General features: G+C 45.1%; 1 protein-coding gene across 17 annotated transcripts in view; it reads right to left on the reverse strand.

Moving 5' to 3' along the window:
• The window catches only part of Foxp1 (forkhead box P1), a 591,308-nt gene that overhangs the window by 64,162 nt on the left and 511,347 nt on the right, over positions 1 to 15,799 (reverse strand). For all 17 annotated transcript variants that reach the window (XM_029535519.1, XM_029535518.1, XM_029535517.1 and 14 more), the window contains one exon: positions 10,351 to 10,555. In XM_029535519.1, coding sequence (XP_029391379.1) covers positions 10,351 to 10,555 — 205 coding nt within the window. The remainder of the gene's footprint in view (positions 1 to 10,350; positions 10,556 to 15,799) is intronic.

Below are 15,799 nucleotides of genomic sequence, written 5' to 3' on the forward strand. Positions count from 1 at the left end.
GGAGAGGGAGAGGGAGAGGGAGGAGGGACAGAGACCAGCTGCCTGGAGACCGCTTCCCCCAGGACTATAAAAGGCCAGCAAGTTGAAGGTCATGAGAGTCTGTTTGTTTAGGGAAGTCTTACAGGTAGAACACATCATGGCCCACAGTTGCTATGGGGTCTGTTTACCAAACAAGAACACAAATAGTTATACAAAAGCAGAACACGATGTGGGGCCAGTGTCTAAATGGAGCCTGTGGTAACTTCTGGTGAAATGTCCCAAGTGCCTTTTAAAAAGTCCCTCCTTTCACTTCGGGAGTCATGGAGGGTCCCCCACTTTCTCCAGGGGCACATTTTACTCTCACCATTCTAATGTTCTCTCTCTCTCTCTCTCTCTCTCTCTCACACACACACACACACACACACACACACACACACACACACTCCTCTTTCTTTCTTTTCTTTCTTTCTTTCTTTCTTTCTTTCTTTCTTTCTTTCTTTCTTTCTTTCTTTCTCTTTCTTTCTTTCTTTCTTTCTTTCTTTCTTTCTTTCTTTCTTTCTTTCTTTCTTTCTTTCTTTCTTTCAACTTAGAAGCCAGAATTATTTAGCTCAACAGTTCAAATTGGACAATAAAAGCGTTTACAATTTGTAAGGAAGAAAAACCACAGAGAACAAGAAAACCATTTCAGTGTCTGGAAGACTTTTAGTACAAGCATGGAGTGCTTACACTGAGTTACTCCTGAACGAGAGCCTAGAAAGGTCTCTGTGTGGGATGTTAGCTGACTTCCTAGTCATCATGGGAGTTTTGTACACTAGAATGTTGCCTGCTCACTTAACTGTGTGCTCCTGAAACTGAATAATAGGTTAACAAGAGTGTGTGTGTGTGAGAGAGAGAGAGGAGAGAGAGAGAGAGAGAGAGAGAGAGAGAGAGAGAGAGAGAGAGAGAGAGAGAGAGAGAGAGAGGTGAGTGCTTGCTGGTCTACAATTAAATATTCCAGACAAGGGAGGAGGCATGAACAGAGCCTGACTCTTCACACTACATTGACCACGGTCCCCACCCGGCACAGCCCTGATGCCTTTCTGTGAATGGGACAGATTGCCATATGGATGAAGACACTGAACAAGCTGTACAACTCTTGGCGACATGTGCCCGGGGGATTGTCCCATATTAACGCCACCTGGGCTGTGGCAATTGTACTCTGTCTGTGCCATGGCACTGAGCAGCCCATAAGGATGTTATTTCTGAGTACACACAAAAAGGAAAATTGCAGTTAGGAGAATTCTCTGGCTAGCGGATGTGTTGCTCAATTCCCGAAGTAGTTTCCCAAAGGAGCGGTTATCTCCTGTAGTCACACGGGCAGAAGTGACAGGCGGGAACACATATTAACAATTTCCCTTTGTGAGCTCTCACTATTGTTTTAATGAGGAGACTACACTCTATAATATACTCGGGCCCTGACTGATCACAAAAGGGAGTAGAATAAAGAACTTCAGGCGATGGTGTACATATGTAACTCGCTCCTGTGAATCGCCCCGGTGAGCCAGCCTGCAAGAGGGGCTTCTCCCCTACAAAGGCCCACAAAGCCAGGCTTGGGTGAAGACAGATGCAAAAAAACAAACACTGCACAGAGCAGCTGGGGAACAGCGCAGATGAGCATTTTTATGAATCTTGAGATGACAACAACATGACGTCCCAGCACTGGCCCCGGTATTGACTTAAGAACATGGGAACTTGCCATTTATATGAGAAGAGAATGACACTGGGACCTAGCCAAGTCACATGCTAGCCTAGGTGGACACTCTAGGCTTCTTTTTCTCCTCTCAATGGCTAATGCCCACTGAAAAGCCATGTCTCCTCATCTAATCCAGATGAGGTTCCGCATGAGCTGTAAGTAAAGAGTAAAAACCCAGTACCATAGGAGGGGCCAGGAAGGGTTCCTGAGCTAAGCTCTCACACCTCTCTGATGGGAGGTACTCTCTTTACACCCTCAGTGGGCTGTTAGTACTAGAATATATGCAAATATAGGTTTGGAGGCAGGGGAGACAGCAACCCCAGAGTGGGAGGGTGCCGCCCACAGATTAGGTGACTCCCACTGGCAATGGTCCTGTATTGAAAGAAAGTGTCCACAAGATCAAAGACTACAAGACCTCAAATATTATTTGGAGTGGAAAACATGGCAGATAGACACAGTTAGGGATCCGTATCATCCAACATAAAGGGGGGGGGTGTAAAATCATCTAAATTTAAGAGAAACTTATAAAATGAACATAACTCCTCACGCCAATGATGTCGTTTTATTGGAAAGCATTTGTCAGTTAAGCACAATAAACAGGGTAAGATTTATAGAGTCTAATGATGCTATGTTATGGTAAAAGGCACTTTATTGAGGTAGCATACAACAGCTGTTATAGAGAATGATCGTTGGGGGGTTTCCCCCCTTCTTTTAATCATTTCACAAAATGAACAGTCAAGAAAAAAAAAAAAATCTACAAACCTTTCCCCTGTGGCATTTCACCTTTTCCAGATTTTCCCGCTCTGCGCCCTCCCTAAATGTGTAGGTGACAGGAGGTGATGAGGTACTGTGCCACACTTCCCTGAAAGAATTTTCTCCCCTCCTTCTAAGGAGACCCGGAAGGATCACTTAGGAGCAATGAAACAAATAAATAAACCCCTGCAGCTCAGGGCGCGATGGCTGCCACACACCCTGCAGCATGCTTGCCAGCCAACAGGCTGCTGAGCCCAAGGGTGACTGCCACACAACACTTGTCCTCCTGTCCTCTACCCCTTGCGAGGTCGGAGCACTCCTCACACTCTGACGCACACCTTTGAATTCCAGCTTCTTCACTCCCGTCTTTGAAACCTAACAGGCAGGTGAGGTAGACAATGGGTACTGTGGAAGTTCTTGGAAGTCTTTCCAACTCTAAGCAGTACAGGCAGGCAGGCTGGGAAACAGACTACAGCCACTGGGGGTTATAGCCTCCACGTCTTGACCTCTGAATCTGACCAATCAAACGTCCAACTTTGAGTTATAGTAGTTCTGATGAGCTATCCCCTGGGAGCTAAGTACTTGAGGGTCTGGAAGACCTAGGGTCTAGTCTAGTCCCCTGGGTGGTCACTAGCTACTGATCTAACTTCTGCAAGTTTGAACATCTGTTGCGGTCTGGAGGCAGCATCTGTGCAAAGGAGACCAGAAAACTACTGTGGATTAAAAAGGAAAAAAAGAAAAAAAAAAAAAATCAGGACCCAGACCTCTGCTTGAAGTTCCACTGGGCATGGAGTTTCACAAACATTTACCGATGCATTTTGTATCATCACCATCACCTGGCGCATTCTGATTTCTCAAAGAACAGAAAGACAGAAAACCCAAAAGAGGTTATGACTCTTGCCTCTGACTACAGAGCTAAAACATGGGCCTCGGGCTGGTGAGATGGCTCAGTGGGTAAGAGCACCCGACTGCTCTTCCAAAGGTCTGGAGTTCAAATCCCAGCAACCACATGGTGGCTCACAACCATCNCAACCACATGGTGGCTCACAACCATCCGTAACAAGATCTGACGCCCTCTTCTGGAGTGTCTGAAGACAGCTACAGTGTACTTACATATAATAAATTAAAAACAAAAAAAAAAAAAACATGGGCCTCAACTCAAGGACAGGAAGTGGTCAAAACTGGGCTTTCTAATGCAATGTCTACTAGCCCACATATGAGTGACAAGCCATTACTTCTGTGGATATGTCCAGGATGCTAAGCAACTAATGGGAATAAATGTGCCTTTTCCTACCAGCTCATGGCCTTAGTGAAGCTGTTTTCCTAATACTTGAATGGGCTCCTGTGACCAAGTTCTGGGGAATCTATGACAACATCCACCCAAGCTTATTGGGTCTGAGACTCCTAAGTCAAGACTTCTCAAGACACAAAACAACTCCAGGTGAGCTCATTTGAATGGCCGGAGTATCCGTGTGACAGTACCAATTCACAGACTCCCTAAATAGACCAAAGGAACTCAAGTCCTACAGAGAGGGGCCTGGAAAGCTCAACACTCAACAAAACCTCTTCTGTCCTGAACCCCAACACCTAGAGACAAGCAAACCACGCACTGCAGGATCTGAGAAACAGCCTATTGGCTGAACAGACAGTGTCCCCTGCTTAAGACATACTCCGCCTTTGCTTTGCTAAGTATCTTTGCCCTCCATGGGCCACAAGACTGAGGTTTACAATACTCATCTTTGCAATTTTGAGAAATATGAAAATATGCAAATGAGCACACCTCTATCCTAGCAAAGCATTTACAGAAATAAGGGGGGGGGGTGCGGTACTGAATTTGGCTGGTGGATCTCCCAGTGTGCACCCATGTGGTATTCCACTTAAGTGTCTCACGGGGCAGCTTGTAGATGCAACAAGTGCAGAGCTGGTATTTGATCGTACAGCGTCTCTCAGAAATGCTTTAATGGAAAGAATGATGAGGTTAGGGAGTGAGTTTTCTCAGTGCTTTAAATAAAGAGAAATATAAAAAATGTGATTTACAAGAAACAAAAATTCAGTATGAAAGTATTATTCACAAAAGTGGAAACTTGAATTTACTGCTGAAATTTCAGATTCACTGGACCCCTAAATGTCACTGTGAGAATATGCAAAGTTAAAGGTTCCTGAGCCCAGAACTGTTCTGAAAACAAACTTCTAGAACGTTAGTAATTCAGCCAAGGGCACCAACATTTCTTTATCAACCAACATTTGTTTGTTACCTTTTTTTTCCCTTGAAAGGGTAAGTAAATCAAAGCACCAGGGACGCCCATCTTCCCAAGGTCCCTGATGTGCACAAGTGTCAGAGACCACAAACACAAATGTTTCTGGGATACAGACAAACATACAGCACTGTGCCTACAAGGCCATAAATCAAAAAGGGAAGCTGAGAGTCAGCTGGAGCAGTCCAAAGCACAGAAGCCAAGCAGAAGCGGTCAGGGTTTATGTGAGGGTGGCTGCCAACCGTGCGGCCTATGCCAGTAAGTGGGCCTGCAAATGCAGAAGGTAATACCACGCCTGGACAGAGGGCAGGTTAGACCTCACAGCAAAGAGCTCCAGTATGGGTCACCTGTGTCTGAGAGCCCGGTGGCCTGCGAGCCAGCAGAGGCCAGGCAAGCACAATGTTTACAGAGCTGAGAGAACACTTTCTATCCCAAGGCTTTAAGGAAGTCTTGCAACAAATGCTGAGCCGAGCTATATACTTGCTGTAAAACACTTGCTAATGGCTGAAGTCAAGAAGCTGAGGATGGTGGGGGTCGGGGTGGGACACAACATTCCTAATCTGGACTGCAGAAAGAAGGCAGCTGACATAGAAGAAAGGCGGCATGATACATTCAGCCAGGACACACAAGATTTATAAGGCAGAGCAGAAAGCGAGGGGGACACCCGTAAAGGACACAGGCTTGCTTGCACTTGTCTGTCTGTATTTCCTGCAGGCGATTTGTTTTTTTATCCTTGTGTACTATTTCAGACCGTAAGTGATTTATCTCATATGAACCTCACCTCCCTTCATCAAAGATAAAAAGACTTAGGAACTATTTATATTTATAGAAAAATAAATAGGGAACCTATTTTCCTTTAAATGTTGCAATCTGCACACATTAATAGATGTTTGGCTGGACTGCGATTAAATTTAAATATTCTTTTAGGGGCACTGGTTTTAAATTTCACTAAGTACTCCTATACCAAATGAAAAAAACAATTTAAAGTCAGATTTGAATCTGGATCTTGGCTACGGAACGAATCAGGCATACGACTACAGAGCTGCCCTGTAATTTCTGTAACTCGGCTGCTTCATTTGTGAAATGGGGCAATGGTCCCCACTGCATTCCCAGTAGTCCCACGAATAAAAGGCAGTCATCACTGCACACACAGAGGTCTAGTGGCAACCGGCAGCAAGAAGGGACTGATGTAATGTGCCTTCCCTTCCCTGGTGCACCATAATATAATGTGATATTTAGAATTTTAATTCAAGCAATTACTTAAGTAGTAATTGCTATTTGTATTTACATAGCTGCTTTGATCCAAGAAGCTCAAAGGGCTTACTAAATTTAGCATTTTAATAAACGTTTCATTTGCATTCTGTTGATTCTGTTTACCCACACCAAAACTTGAAATTTCCTGACGGGAGACAGGTCCACAAGTTAAGTGAACAAGGTAATGTCTTCATGTGTAGAGGCATCCCACGTCTCACTTAACTACCAAGAGGTTCCGACTCCGTGCCAGCAGCGTACGGGCAAGGAGGCTTGAGCACACCTGCTCATCTCTCCTTTAGCTTCGGGCACGCTCAACTTGATCTCCCCGTGCTCCTCCGAGCCACTGACGACAGGGGTGTTTATTGCACCAATGGCTTTATATATAATCAGCACAATAAACAGTATTAAATTGTCAGGAGGGACTCAAAGCGGGAAGCAGGGCACCCGCACTGAATTCTAACAACGCTGACCGTCCAACGACAGGATCTTAACAAGCCTTGATCTGAGTGCTGGCATCCGCCTCCCAGATCACATGGGCCTCTCCTCCTCCTCACAGGCTGCTGAATACTGATGGACATCTCCACCCGGCGCTACGGGGAAGTGGTTTCTATTGGCAATCTTTACCAAAGTGTGTCTCTTCCCTTCTCTACACTCAAGGGTTTACCCTGAATGATTTAATTATAATTTTCCTTGTGTAAGACAAATTAAAGAGGGGAGTAGGAGTGTAGTGCCAAGCACATTATTTGTCTCCTTAACAGATTGCAGCTCACCAAACCCCAGAGCTACTGCTGTGGCGGCTGCTCCCAGAAGCTGCAAAAAAAAAAAAAAAAAAAAAAAAAAAAAAAAAAAAAAAAAAAAAAAAAAAAAAAAAAAAAAAAAACGTACGGGGCAAGAGTGGGAAGACGGAGGCTTCCAAACAGCACAGAGATGTGTGAGCCAGGTGAGAGGCTTGCTCGTCCCGCGACTTTAAAAACAACAACGAGAACAACAAATTCTCTATCTCTCGCCATCCAGTTTTCGCACAAGACACTCAGAGATCTTTTCGGGNGGGGGGGGGATCCCCTTGAAAGCTGCTAACTCAGGCTGGGGTTTGCACGGCTGGGTGAGTGCGGGCGGCAAGGCCTCTTACTCCTTCCGCGACTGAGGCTGAAGAGAGAGAGGAGTGCTCCCTAGCAGTCAAGGGGGAGCTTGTAAGGATCCGTATTTCACAAATGCCCTCTCTCAAGAGTGATGGATAATGGGGTTTTGTGGCAGCAAGGAGAACTCCTGAGGTGTCTGCCCCCCTGACAGCCCAGTATGTGAGTGAGAAGATACTTCTGGTAAGGGACAATCCCCCTCAGCCACCCCTCCCCACTTCTTTATTCCTTCCCTTTTGCTTCCCCTTTTTACTCTGTGAAGTGGCCACCACCCAAGGGATTTTAAAATACATCATCGTAAGAGGCTGAGAACTAGTGGTAGAACCACTTGCCTAGCATGTCTCCAGCACTGCCAATAGACAGACAGACAGACAGACAGACATCCTGATAAGGTGAAAGCATACTAGTACTCATTTTAAAGTACCTGTATCTATATAAAACCAGCAAAAAGACTATTGATTGCTGAATGATCAATTCCATAAGCTCAAAGCTACTTAGCCAGTTTTAACATAGGGTGTTATAATCAGTTCAGACTCTGCTGAAGGAAGGTGAGGGTTCACCCCTGTGGCATAACTTCTGCTTCACCACAAACCAAAACGAAGTGCCTCCGTTGGGAGTTCCCTCTGAATCCAGTCACCACTGGCAGCATATCACATAATATACCATGGGACAATGGAGAGAGTAAGGAACATCATATAATTTCCTAGCTGCCTCCTCTCTGCATGTGCAACCAAAACTCAGCCTGTTCACAGATCTAGATTCGGGCTCGTGGAAGTCTCAATTCTCTTCTGATCCACGGTCTAATTTTAGCATGAGATTAAATGCAACATTTGTGCAGACAAATAAGGACCATAAAAAAAAAAAAAAAAAAAAAATCAAACAAACTTAGTCTCCGGGAACTGGACTGTGTCTTAGATCCACTCACTCTCAAATGTGTCTTAAGACATGAAAAGGGCTGTTCTTCCCCCCCCCCCCTCGCTTTCTTGCGGTTCCATCACCAGACTGCAGATATGTAACCTTTTAGGATGAAACTGAACACAGCGCATCTAAACAGGGAGAGTTTTCTGTGTCACAGAAAATCTGTGCAGTCGCCACAGCAGCCGACAAGATTGCAACAAATACCTTAAGTGCATCAGTCGGCATTTTTCAGTGCAGAGCCTTCTGCTTCGCCTACGGATAACGATGTAACTCAATCACTCTGCAGTAAATGGACAGCATCAACCTGGGGACAGGGAAAGCTGGGACCACAAAGGGCAGCAGCCGAGGCGCTGTTCTTTAAAGCCATCTAAGGTTTGCTACTTGGAAATTAAAAAAAAAAAAAAAAGTAAGAAAGACATTATAATAGATTCCAAGGCGAGATGGAAGACTGTCTTCCAGGTCCACGTATTTGTCACCACTGGAAAGCTGTAAACGCAGGAAGCAGTGTCTGGCCCAGGCTACAAACCCATCCTTCCTGTTCACCATCCCACCCTTCCATTCCTTCCAGACCACTGACTTTCAAGCATCCTTTCGTTCTCCCTATGTCTACTAGAGACATCCCGAGGAGATCCTCCAGGAGGCTTACAGTTGTGAGTTATAACATGTGCCACCCTCACCTCTGAAAATCTCTGATGGTATGTGTGTGCATGCCACTCGGGAAGGATACATTCTGAGACAGGAACAACATCACAAGTACCTATAAAGACCTAATGGCACAAGACTACACATCCAGGCTATGTGTGACATGCGCAAGCGCATGTGGTACAGTCACCTGGTGCTCCCACAGACGTGAGGAGATAGTCAAAATAGCCCAATAGTAAACCAAAACTATTTTGCAACCAAGGCATGAGCTAGCACGTGATGCCAGAGGTTGCTGCCAGACTAACATGGCAAAATACCTTTGTGTGGGGAGGGGTTATGGGTAGGAGTAATATCCTGAACTAAGGATTACACACCACACCACAATACAGTGAGCATGTTGACTGAACACATTATCACTGTCAAGGGTCATGCCCTATAAATAATTGTGTATGCTATACTTTTTATACAATTGACAGCGCAATGAGTTTATTACATGGCCATGACCGCAAACACTGGGGTAATCTCTCCATCTATGAAGTTACACTGATAACCTGTAAGTGATGGGGTTTTTCACTTCCATTTATGTTATCCAGCCAACACTGTACAGGGGGTCACACCCCCAAAACACCGCTGCACAATTATGCAGAATTGCACGCCGTATCTGAGACCGCATTTTTCAAATATCAACTTTTCGTTCGGACTTACAAACAAAACATAGCATTTGCTCTTGCCTGATAGAAAGTATTTCATTATGAGAAATTCTTGGTACACGCCTTCTTGCCCTCCATGCCTACAAGCTCTACATATGAGATATATAGGAAGGAGTCCAAAAATAGTAAACAGGGAAAAAAAAAAAAGTGGTTTATTTGAGGAGCCTTATATACTCCATTTCTCAAGTAGACACTAGCAATAGTGTTTCTGGGTGCAACGGAATCAACAAATGGCTTCATTTCCTTAGGACTTTAAGCTAACACAACGCAGTCCAAGATTCAGCTGTCATTCCTCAATAGCTCAGAGCATTGAAAATATAAAGCCTTAACTTATAAACAGGAACATACCAGCTGGACAGCACTAACTCAAGGGCCATCAGGAGAAAGCGGGCTGCGGTCCCGCTCACCATCATTTAAATCTTTCCTTAGAGAAAAGGGAAAACCCTTTTCCTATGCCGAAAAGGCCTCGTGCGTGCTTCCTTAAGGGACACATGATGAATAACATGGGTTTCCCTGCCTTCAAGGGGGAGCCGTGTAAACTTTAAATGCTGTTTACTCAAAGCAAGACCCGAAATTGTCCACAGCATAGACCACTGTCGCCTTAGAAGACGCTCAGCACCAAGCCGTTCGGTTTTCACGGAATGAGCTCCTGGCAGAGCACACAGTTGGCCTGGAAGCCCCGAGAGCCGACCCTTCCAACGAGGAACTCCTAGACTCCTGCCAGGACTCCTAAGCTAAGTACAGACCTAACAAAGTGGGGACTCCATGTTGAAAAGGTGAAGATAATTAGATGCTTTCTCACCCGGACCGTAGCGAATACATTCTGAAGTGCTTATGTGCGCATCCAAGCCCCCCTGAACACAAGCAGGTTTCTCAAGAGTCACAGGACTGGGTGAGGCCACCTTGCTCCCCCCTCCCCCTTCCGGGTGGAAGACATTGCTGACCACGGGCAGGGGCGGACATGTTCCTACCTTTCCCTTTTGGGAGTGTGGACCGAGAGCTGTCCGTTGGTAGAGGCGTGCGGGTTCATGATGAGGGAGGACTTGGAAGGTGCCGAGGACGAGACACACGTGCTGGTCAGGTCTAGGCCGCTGTGGTTGCTGCTTGTGGTTTCCTCTGCAGTGTGGGCACTTGTCACTTCTTTCCAGAGCTGCTGCAGTTCCGTTGGAATCATGCCTGAAACAAACAAATTGGATAATCAAATCAATTAACAGCTAATTCCGTCCTCTTCAAACAGTAATTAAATCAAAGAGTCAGTAAACAAAGCCAAGCGTGAGGGGGGCCTTGGGGTGTTCACAACTTTCTTTTCTTCCCCCTCCCGGCTCAGGCAACTCCGGCAGTGGTATGTGCATCCTCCCACTGAGCGGCCATGGAAGGCCCCTCACAGAACGGACACCTTGGAAGGGACTCGGAGCACTGCTACTCCACATCAGCACCACCCCCTCCATCCAAGGGCTGCGTCCCGCTGTTAGAAGGGGAGCAAAGACGGGCTAGCTTATTTCTGGGCACAAAGGAGGCCTCAAAACAGATTTGCTCAACCATGGTCCCATGACAACACGAACCACAAAAATGAGTAATTTTTGTGCTTAAGTCTTAAATGATGACAAATAGCTTTGTTATTAAATATAGTTTTTATTAATCACTTTAAGACATAAATTATGAATTCATACCGTCTCCCTGAAATGCTTTTCAACTTTTAACAGTCAAATTGATTATACTATGATTATTTCATTAACACACCTATCTTCCTCATTAATTTTGGTTTCTAGCACCACATGCTTAATTGATGGATATGTCTACCGAAGACTGTGTAACTTTTTATACAACTAACACTATTATTACTGTCACTTCTGGGATCAATGCTAATGAGCCATTGCAGGATAAAAATGGAAAGGAAAATAATCTAAGAGGAATAAAGTTCTCTTGTTTGTTTGCATGGGGTCAAAATGGACAGGTTTCAAAAAAAAAAGTACTTGTTGACCCTTCTTATCTCTAAGATGTGATGTAATCAGTACGTTAACCTCAGCACTGTATGTGGACCTCTGCATCTTTATCCTTTCATTGATTCAATGTATATTTTAGGACAAATGCGCCCAGAAGAGACAGGTTCTGAACTGCACCTAAGAAGAGCAGAGGAGATAGCTTCCTCTTAAGGAAGAAAAGCAACTACACGCCCTGTATACCACAAGGCAACTCCACCTCAGAACGGTATGTCTGGACTGCAGTTCACTGTATCCATCCATTGGAACACAGCTCTCCTAGAAAGCCAGCCATCTTCTGGTTAGATAGCAACAGCCGAAGCAGGCATGTTTCTTACCAAACCAAAATGTACCGGATTGAAAAGAGAAGGCTGGTGCGCATTATATTCACTTGGAACACATAATAAAAAAAAAATGCCAAGGTCTAAATTTAATTTATTTTTGTCATTTAGAATACAATGGCTAGATAATCATCTCAACGTGATCAGCCAAACATCTTTACTTTGCTAAACTGTTAAAGATTTTAATTATGCTAGCATTGGAGAGCACTGGCCTAATGAGGCGACGGACTCCAGAGAATCCGAGTGGTTAAGAACTGTGAAATGAGTCTGATAGGATTTTTTTATATTCACCGTGGATCGTTTGCATATCAAAGAGGAGTAAATTATTGCACAGCAGACCAATAACCTTCCCCGCCTTTCTAAGAGGAGCAGTAACAAAAACAGTTGGTCTCTCCGAGCAGTGCTCCGGGAAAATGTTCAAATGCTCAAGTATTTGCAATTAATATATATTATAAAGGAAGCTAAAAATAATGCATTGAGTGGTCAGAGATCCTTCAAATGCATCCTCGACAGCTGAGTGGATTTCCTTCTCCCTTCATAAAAATCAAATGCCAATTATATTTTGATGGATTCTGTCCCAAATGAGCATTTAGTTATTAGGCATATTCAATTAATCCTTGTGCCCTGAAATCAAACCTTGAGGCAAATTAAACAAAGGGAAAGGTCACGACACGATTCTGGGTTCGGTTGTGCTGCGTCTGAGCTATTATTTTCAAACACCTTTCAAAGTGACGGGTAGGATGTGCCCATAGCTAGCAGGTCTGCCACTGTGATCCACACACTGACAATTACCGGTAAACAGAGCTGACCCTCAGACCACAGACCACCTTTTACTCAAGTGAGACAATAGGGGGTGGGGAGACAGGCTAGTCTGTGCATGAGGGTGCATTGATAGGAGAGGCACATAGAAGTCAACTCCTACTTGCATTTTCTAGTGAGTAAACAAACACAGGGAGAGAAATGGCCACCTATTTTTCGACTCAGACTAATGGATTTCTGGGTCAAATGCAAAGGAAAAAACTTGGGTCTGCGGACAGCTGGCCTCACCTTTCTCCTTCTGAGAAAAGCTAGCTTCTGAGGATGTACCAAAGGGACAGCACTTCCCTGGCAAACTAAGACCAAGGCAAATGGGTTCACCACTTGTTACTCCTGCACAGTGAGTGTGCTGGTGGGGTTCTGATCTTCTTTTACTCCAACAGGTTGGCAGATCAGGCTCGCCATCCACACGGACTCCGTAGAAAGAGGGACTCATGAGTGACAACAGGTACTTAGGGGTCAGATGTCAATGTGATCATTAGGTTTGGAGGCATTCTCAATGGATGGCAGAGGTGGTCGATTCAACTCATCCCAGAAGGCCTACACCTCACGGCAGAGTCCAGGCAGTCGGCAGCCAAACTGCTTACCCATTAGACTGCAGGGATGCTCCACTCTCAGAAACCATGTGTCTCTTCCAGGATGGTACAGTGAGACTACCAAGTTAGACACACCCATTAATCGGTATATGGCCAAGTATGTAGAGTTTACACTTTAGAAAAGTAAAGGATTGTAACAACAGAAATAGGATAGTTCTGTATGAAACTACGGGTGTAAAGGACAATCAAATAATAAATGAAATTGGATGAGAACAGACAAGTTTACTATGGCTAACAGAGGAGACTCTAAAGCAGTGGTTCTCAACCTGTGGGTCGTGACCCCTGACGGAGGGGGTCAAATAACCCTCTTTATAGGGGTAGCCTAAGACACTCTGCATGTCAGCTACTTATGTTATGGTTCCTAATACTATCAAAATTACAGCTATGAAATAACAACAAAACAATTTTATGGCTGGGGCTCACCACAACATGAGGAGCTGTATTAAGGGGTTACAGTATTAGAAAGGTTGAGAACAACTACTCTGGAATAATTTTGAAAAGAAAGCATTCGACCATAAAATCTCCAGGGAGGGAAGGCCCCTAGAATATCATTCACTATGCCTATACTTCTGGATTCACACACAGATTTAAAGTAACTTAACAAGGCTGTGAAAGGGCTGCAGAAGAATCCTGATGGTTTTATTAGAGTCAGCACCACCAGCACTTTCAAACACCTAACCCTTGGCCCTCACTGCATTTCTTTTTTTTCTTCTTTTTCTTCTTTTTTTTTTCCCTCCCAGGACAACCTGCCCCTTCATTATAAAAGAAAATGCAGGCACAGGTTTAAAAAATGTATGTTGTGGGGACAGTTGACAGATTACTGGTCGTGGAACTCAATTTTACAACCCCAGGTATCACTGGCTCCAAGACAAACAGTTGATCAACCTCTTTTTGTCCTTGTACATCCGTACCCAGGTGACCATGTTCAAGCAAGCAGAAAGTTGATTTAAACCTCATAATGACATCAGTTTTAAGCCATCATCTCTCAGATAAAAAAGAATTGTGTTGTAGCTCAACGTGACTGAAAGCTCTCCAGCCACTTTGCAGAGGAGACTGGGAGAGTGAAGGGAACTCCTGCCTTACAAAGACGGCAATGACTGTGGTCCACTTTATACCCAGCGTCTAATGCCAGCAATGCAGACATTTACATCCAGGCCATCTTGGGTGCACGTCCAGACACCCACCCCTTAGTCTTTTACACACGCTTCTTCCTAATGTTGCAGGCGCTAATAGTTACAGCAGACTGCTAAGCACATTAATCAATGCCATGGCTACTGAACTGCCTGCCGTGGCCCCGATGTGTTGCTGTGGCGATCACGCTGCAGGCATCACCATGTTCACGTCTCTCACATTACACAAGCGCTTGTCTTGCCACTGCCGATTTGCCCTCTTTTGGACAGCTTAACTGATGTACTGCAACAATGAACCTCAGTGAGCAAACTTAATAGTGCGGGAGCGGTGGGAAAAGATGAGAGCCAGGGAGGGAGGGAGGGAGGAAGGGAGCGAGCGAGAGAGGCTTGAGTCCTCCGGTGGGTGTGGCAGAACAGCCTGCCATGTTTCCAACAATAAACCGTAGGGTGTAATTAATGCAGGTTATGACATTATGGAAGCACAGAAACGCATTAGCCAATGTGCCCTTCCTTTGCCTTGTGCTCAGTTCCCACTCCTGCCCACTGGACGGCAATGGAAGCCATGCCTCTCAGATACCAAACAGCTCAGCAGACAGGGCAAGGGCAGGTGGGAGGGCAGGAGGAAGTGAAAGGAGGAAAGAGCCTTGGTCTGAGCATTAAAAGCAAAGAAAACAACAACAAAACCCATAAGGGACAGATGTTGGGTGTGGCTGACTCCGGAGACAAAACCTAAACAGACACACCCCACTGGCTCTACACAACACCAAAAACTTCGAGACAAATGACTACCTCTTCAGCAGCACAAAAGAGACCCATTATTCTCACCCTGCTCCAGGAGGCAATAGAACCCAAAACTTAGGAAGCTGTGGCTACCATCCATCCAGTGGCTACTCCACAGACCCGCTACAGCAGGAAGGACTGCAGGCCCGAAACGTGGACTCTGCAGTAACAAATGCAGTCATTTTTGCATCTCTGTAGGGTCCCACTGTAGACAGCAGGGTACATGGATGCTTAAAGCCCTCATATAGAAAGGTATGGCATAAACGGGATGGTGTGGTTCACATCTATAATCTCGTCTGTTGTTCAGGGAACTGAGATCAGAGTGGGAGGCCATCCTTGGGTTACACAGTAAGAGTCTGGCTGGAAAGAAAGAAAGAGAGGCAAAGAGGAAGAAAGGGAGAAAGGAAAGGAAAAGAGAGGAGAGGATGGCGTGGTATTTTAAAGAACTCATAAGTATAAATTTAAAGAGGCCCTACCTGACTTATGGTACGTAACACTATGTGAATACTTAAACCACTGCCATGTAGTACTGTTGATGGAATAACAACAAAAAAAAAAAATCACCTGTGGGTGCCTGCCACAGGTAGTCTGAGAATATGCACTGCACAGGCACGGACAGGGACAAGGCCTTTAAACAGCCATGGCACACCTACATCCTCCCTCCTGCTTCCTTTTTTGGTCTTGAGTAAATCAGAGTTGGTCTTACATACAAGGTCTCCTAAGAACACCTACAGACTCCCTTAGCCTTGGATGACTGCAGCTTTTCAAGATATCTACT

This window comes from Mus pahari, chromosome 2 (assembly GCF_900095145.1).
Source record: "Mus pahari chromosome 2, PAHARI_EIJ_v1.1, whole genome shotgun sequence".
NCBI classification, from domain to species: domain Eukaryota; kingdom Metazoa; phylum Chordata; class Mammalia; order Rodentia; family Muridae; genus Mus; species Mus pahari.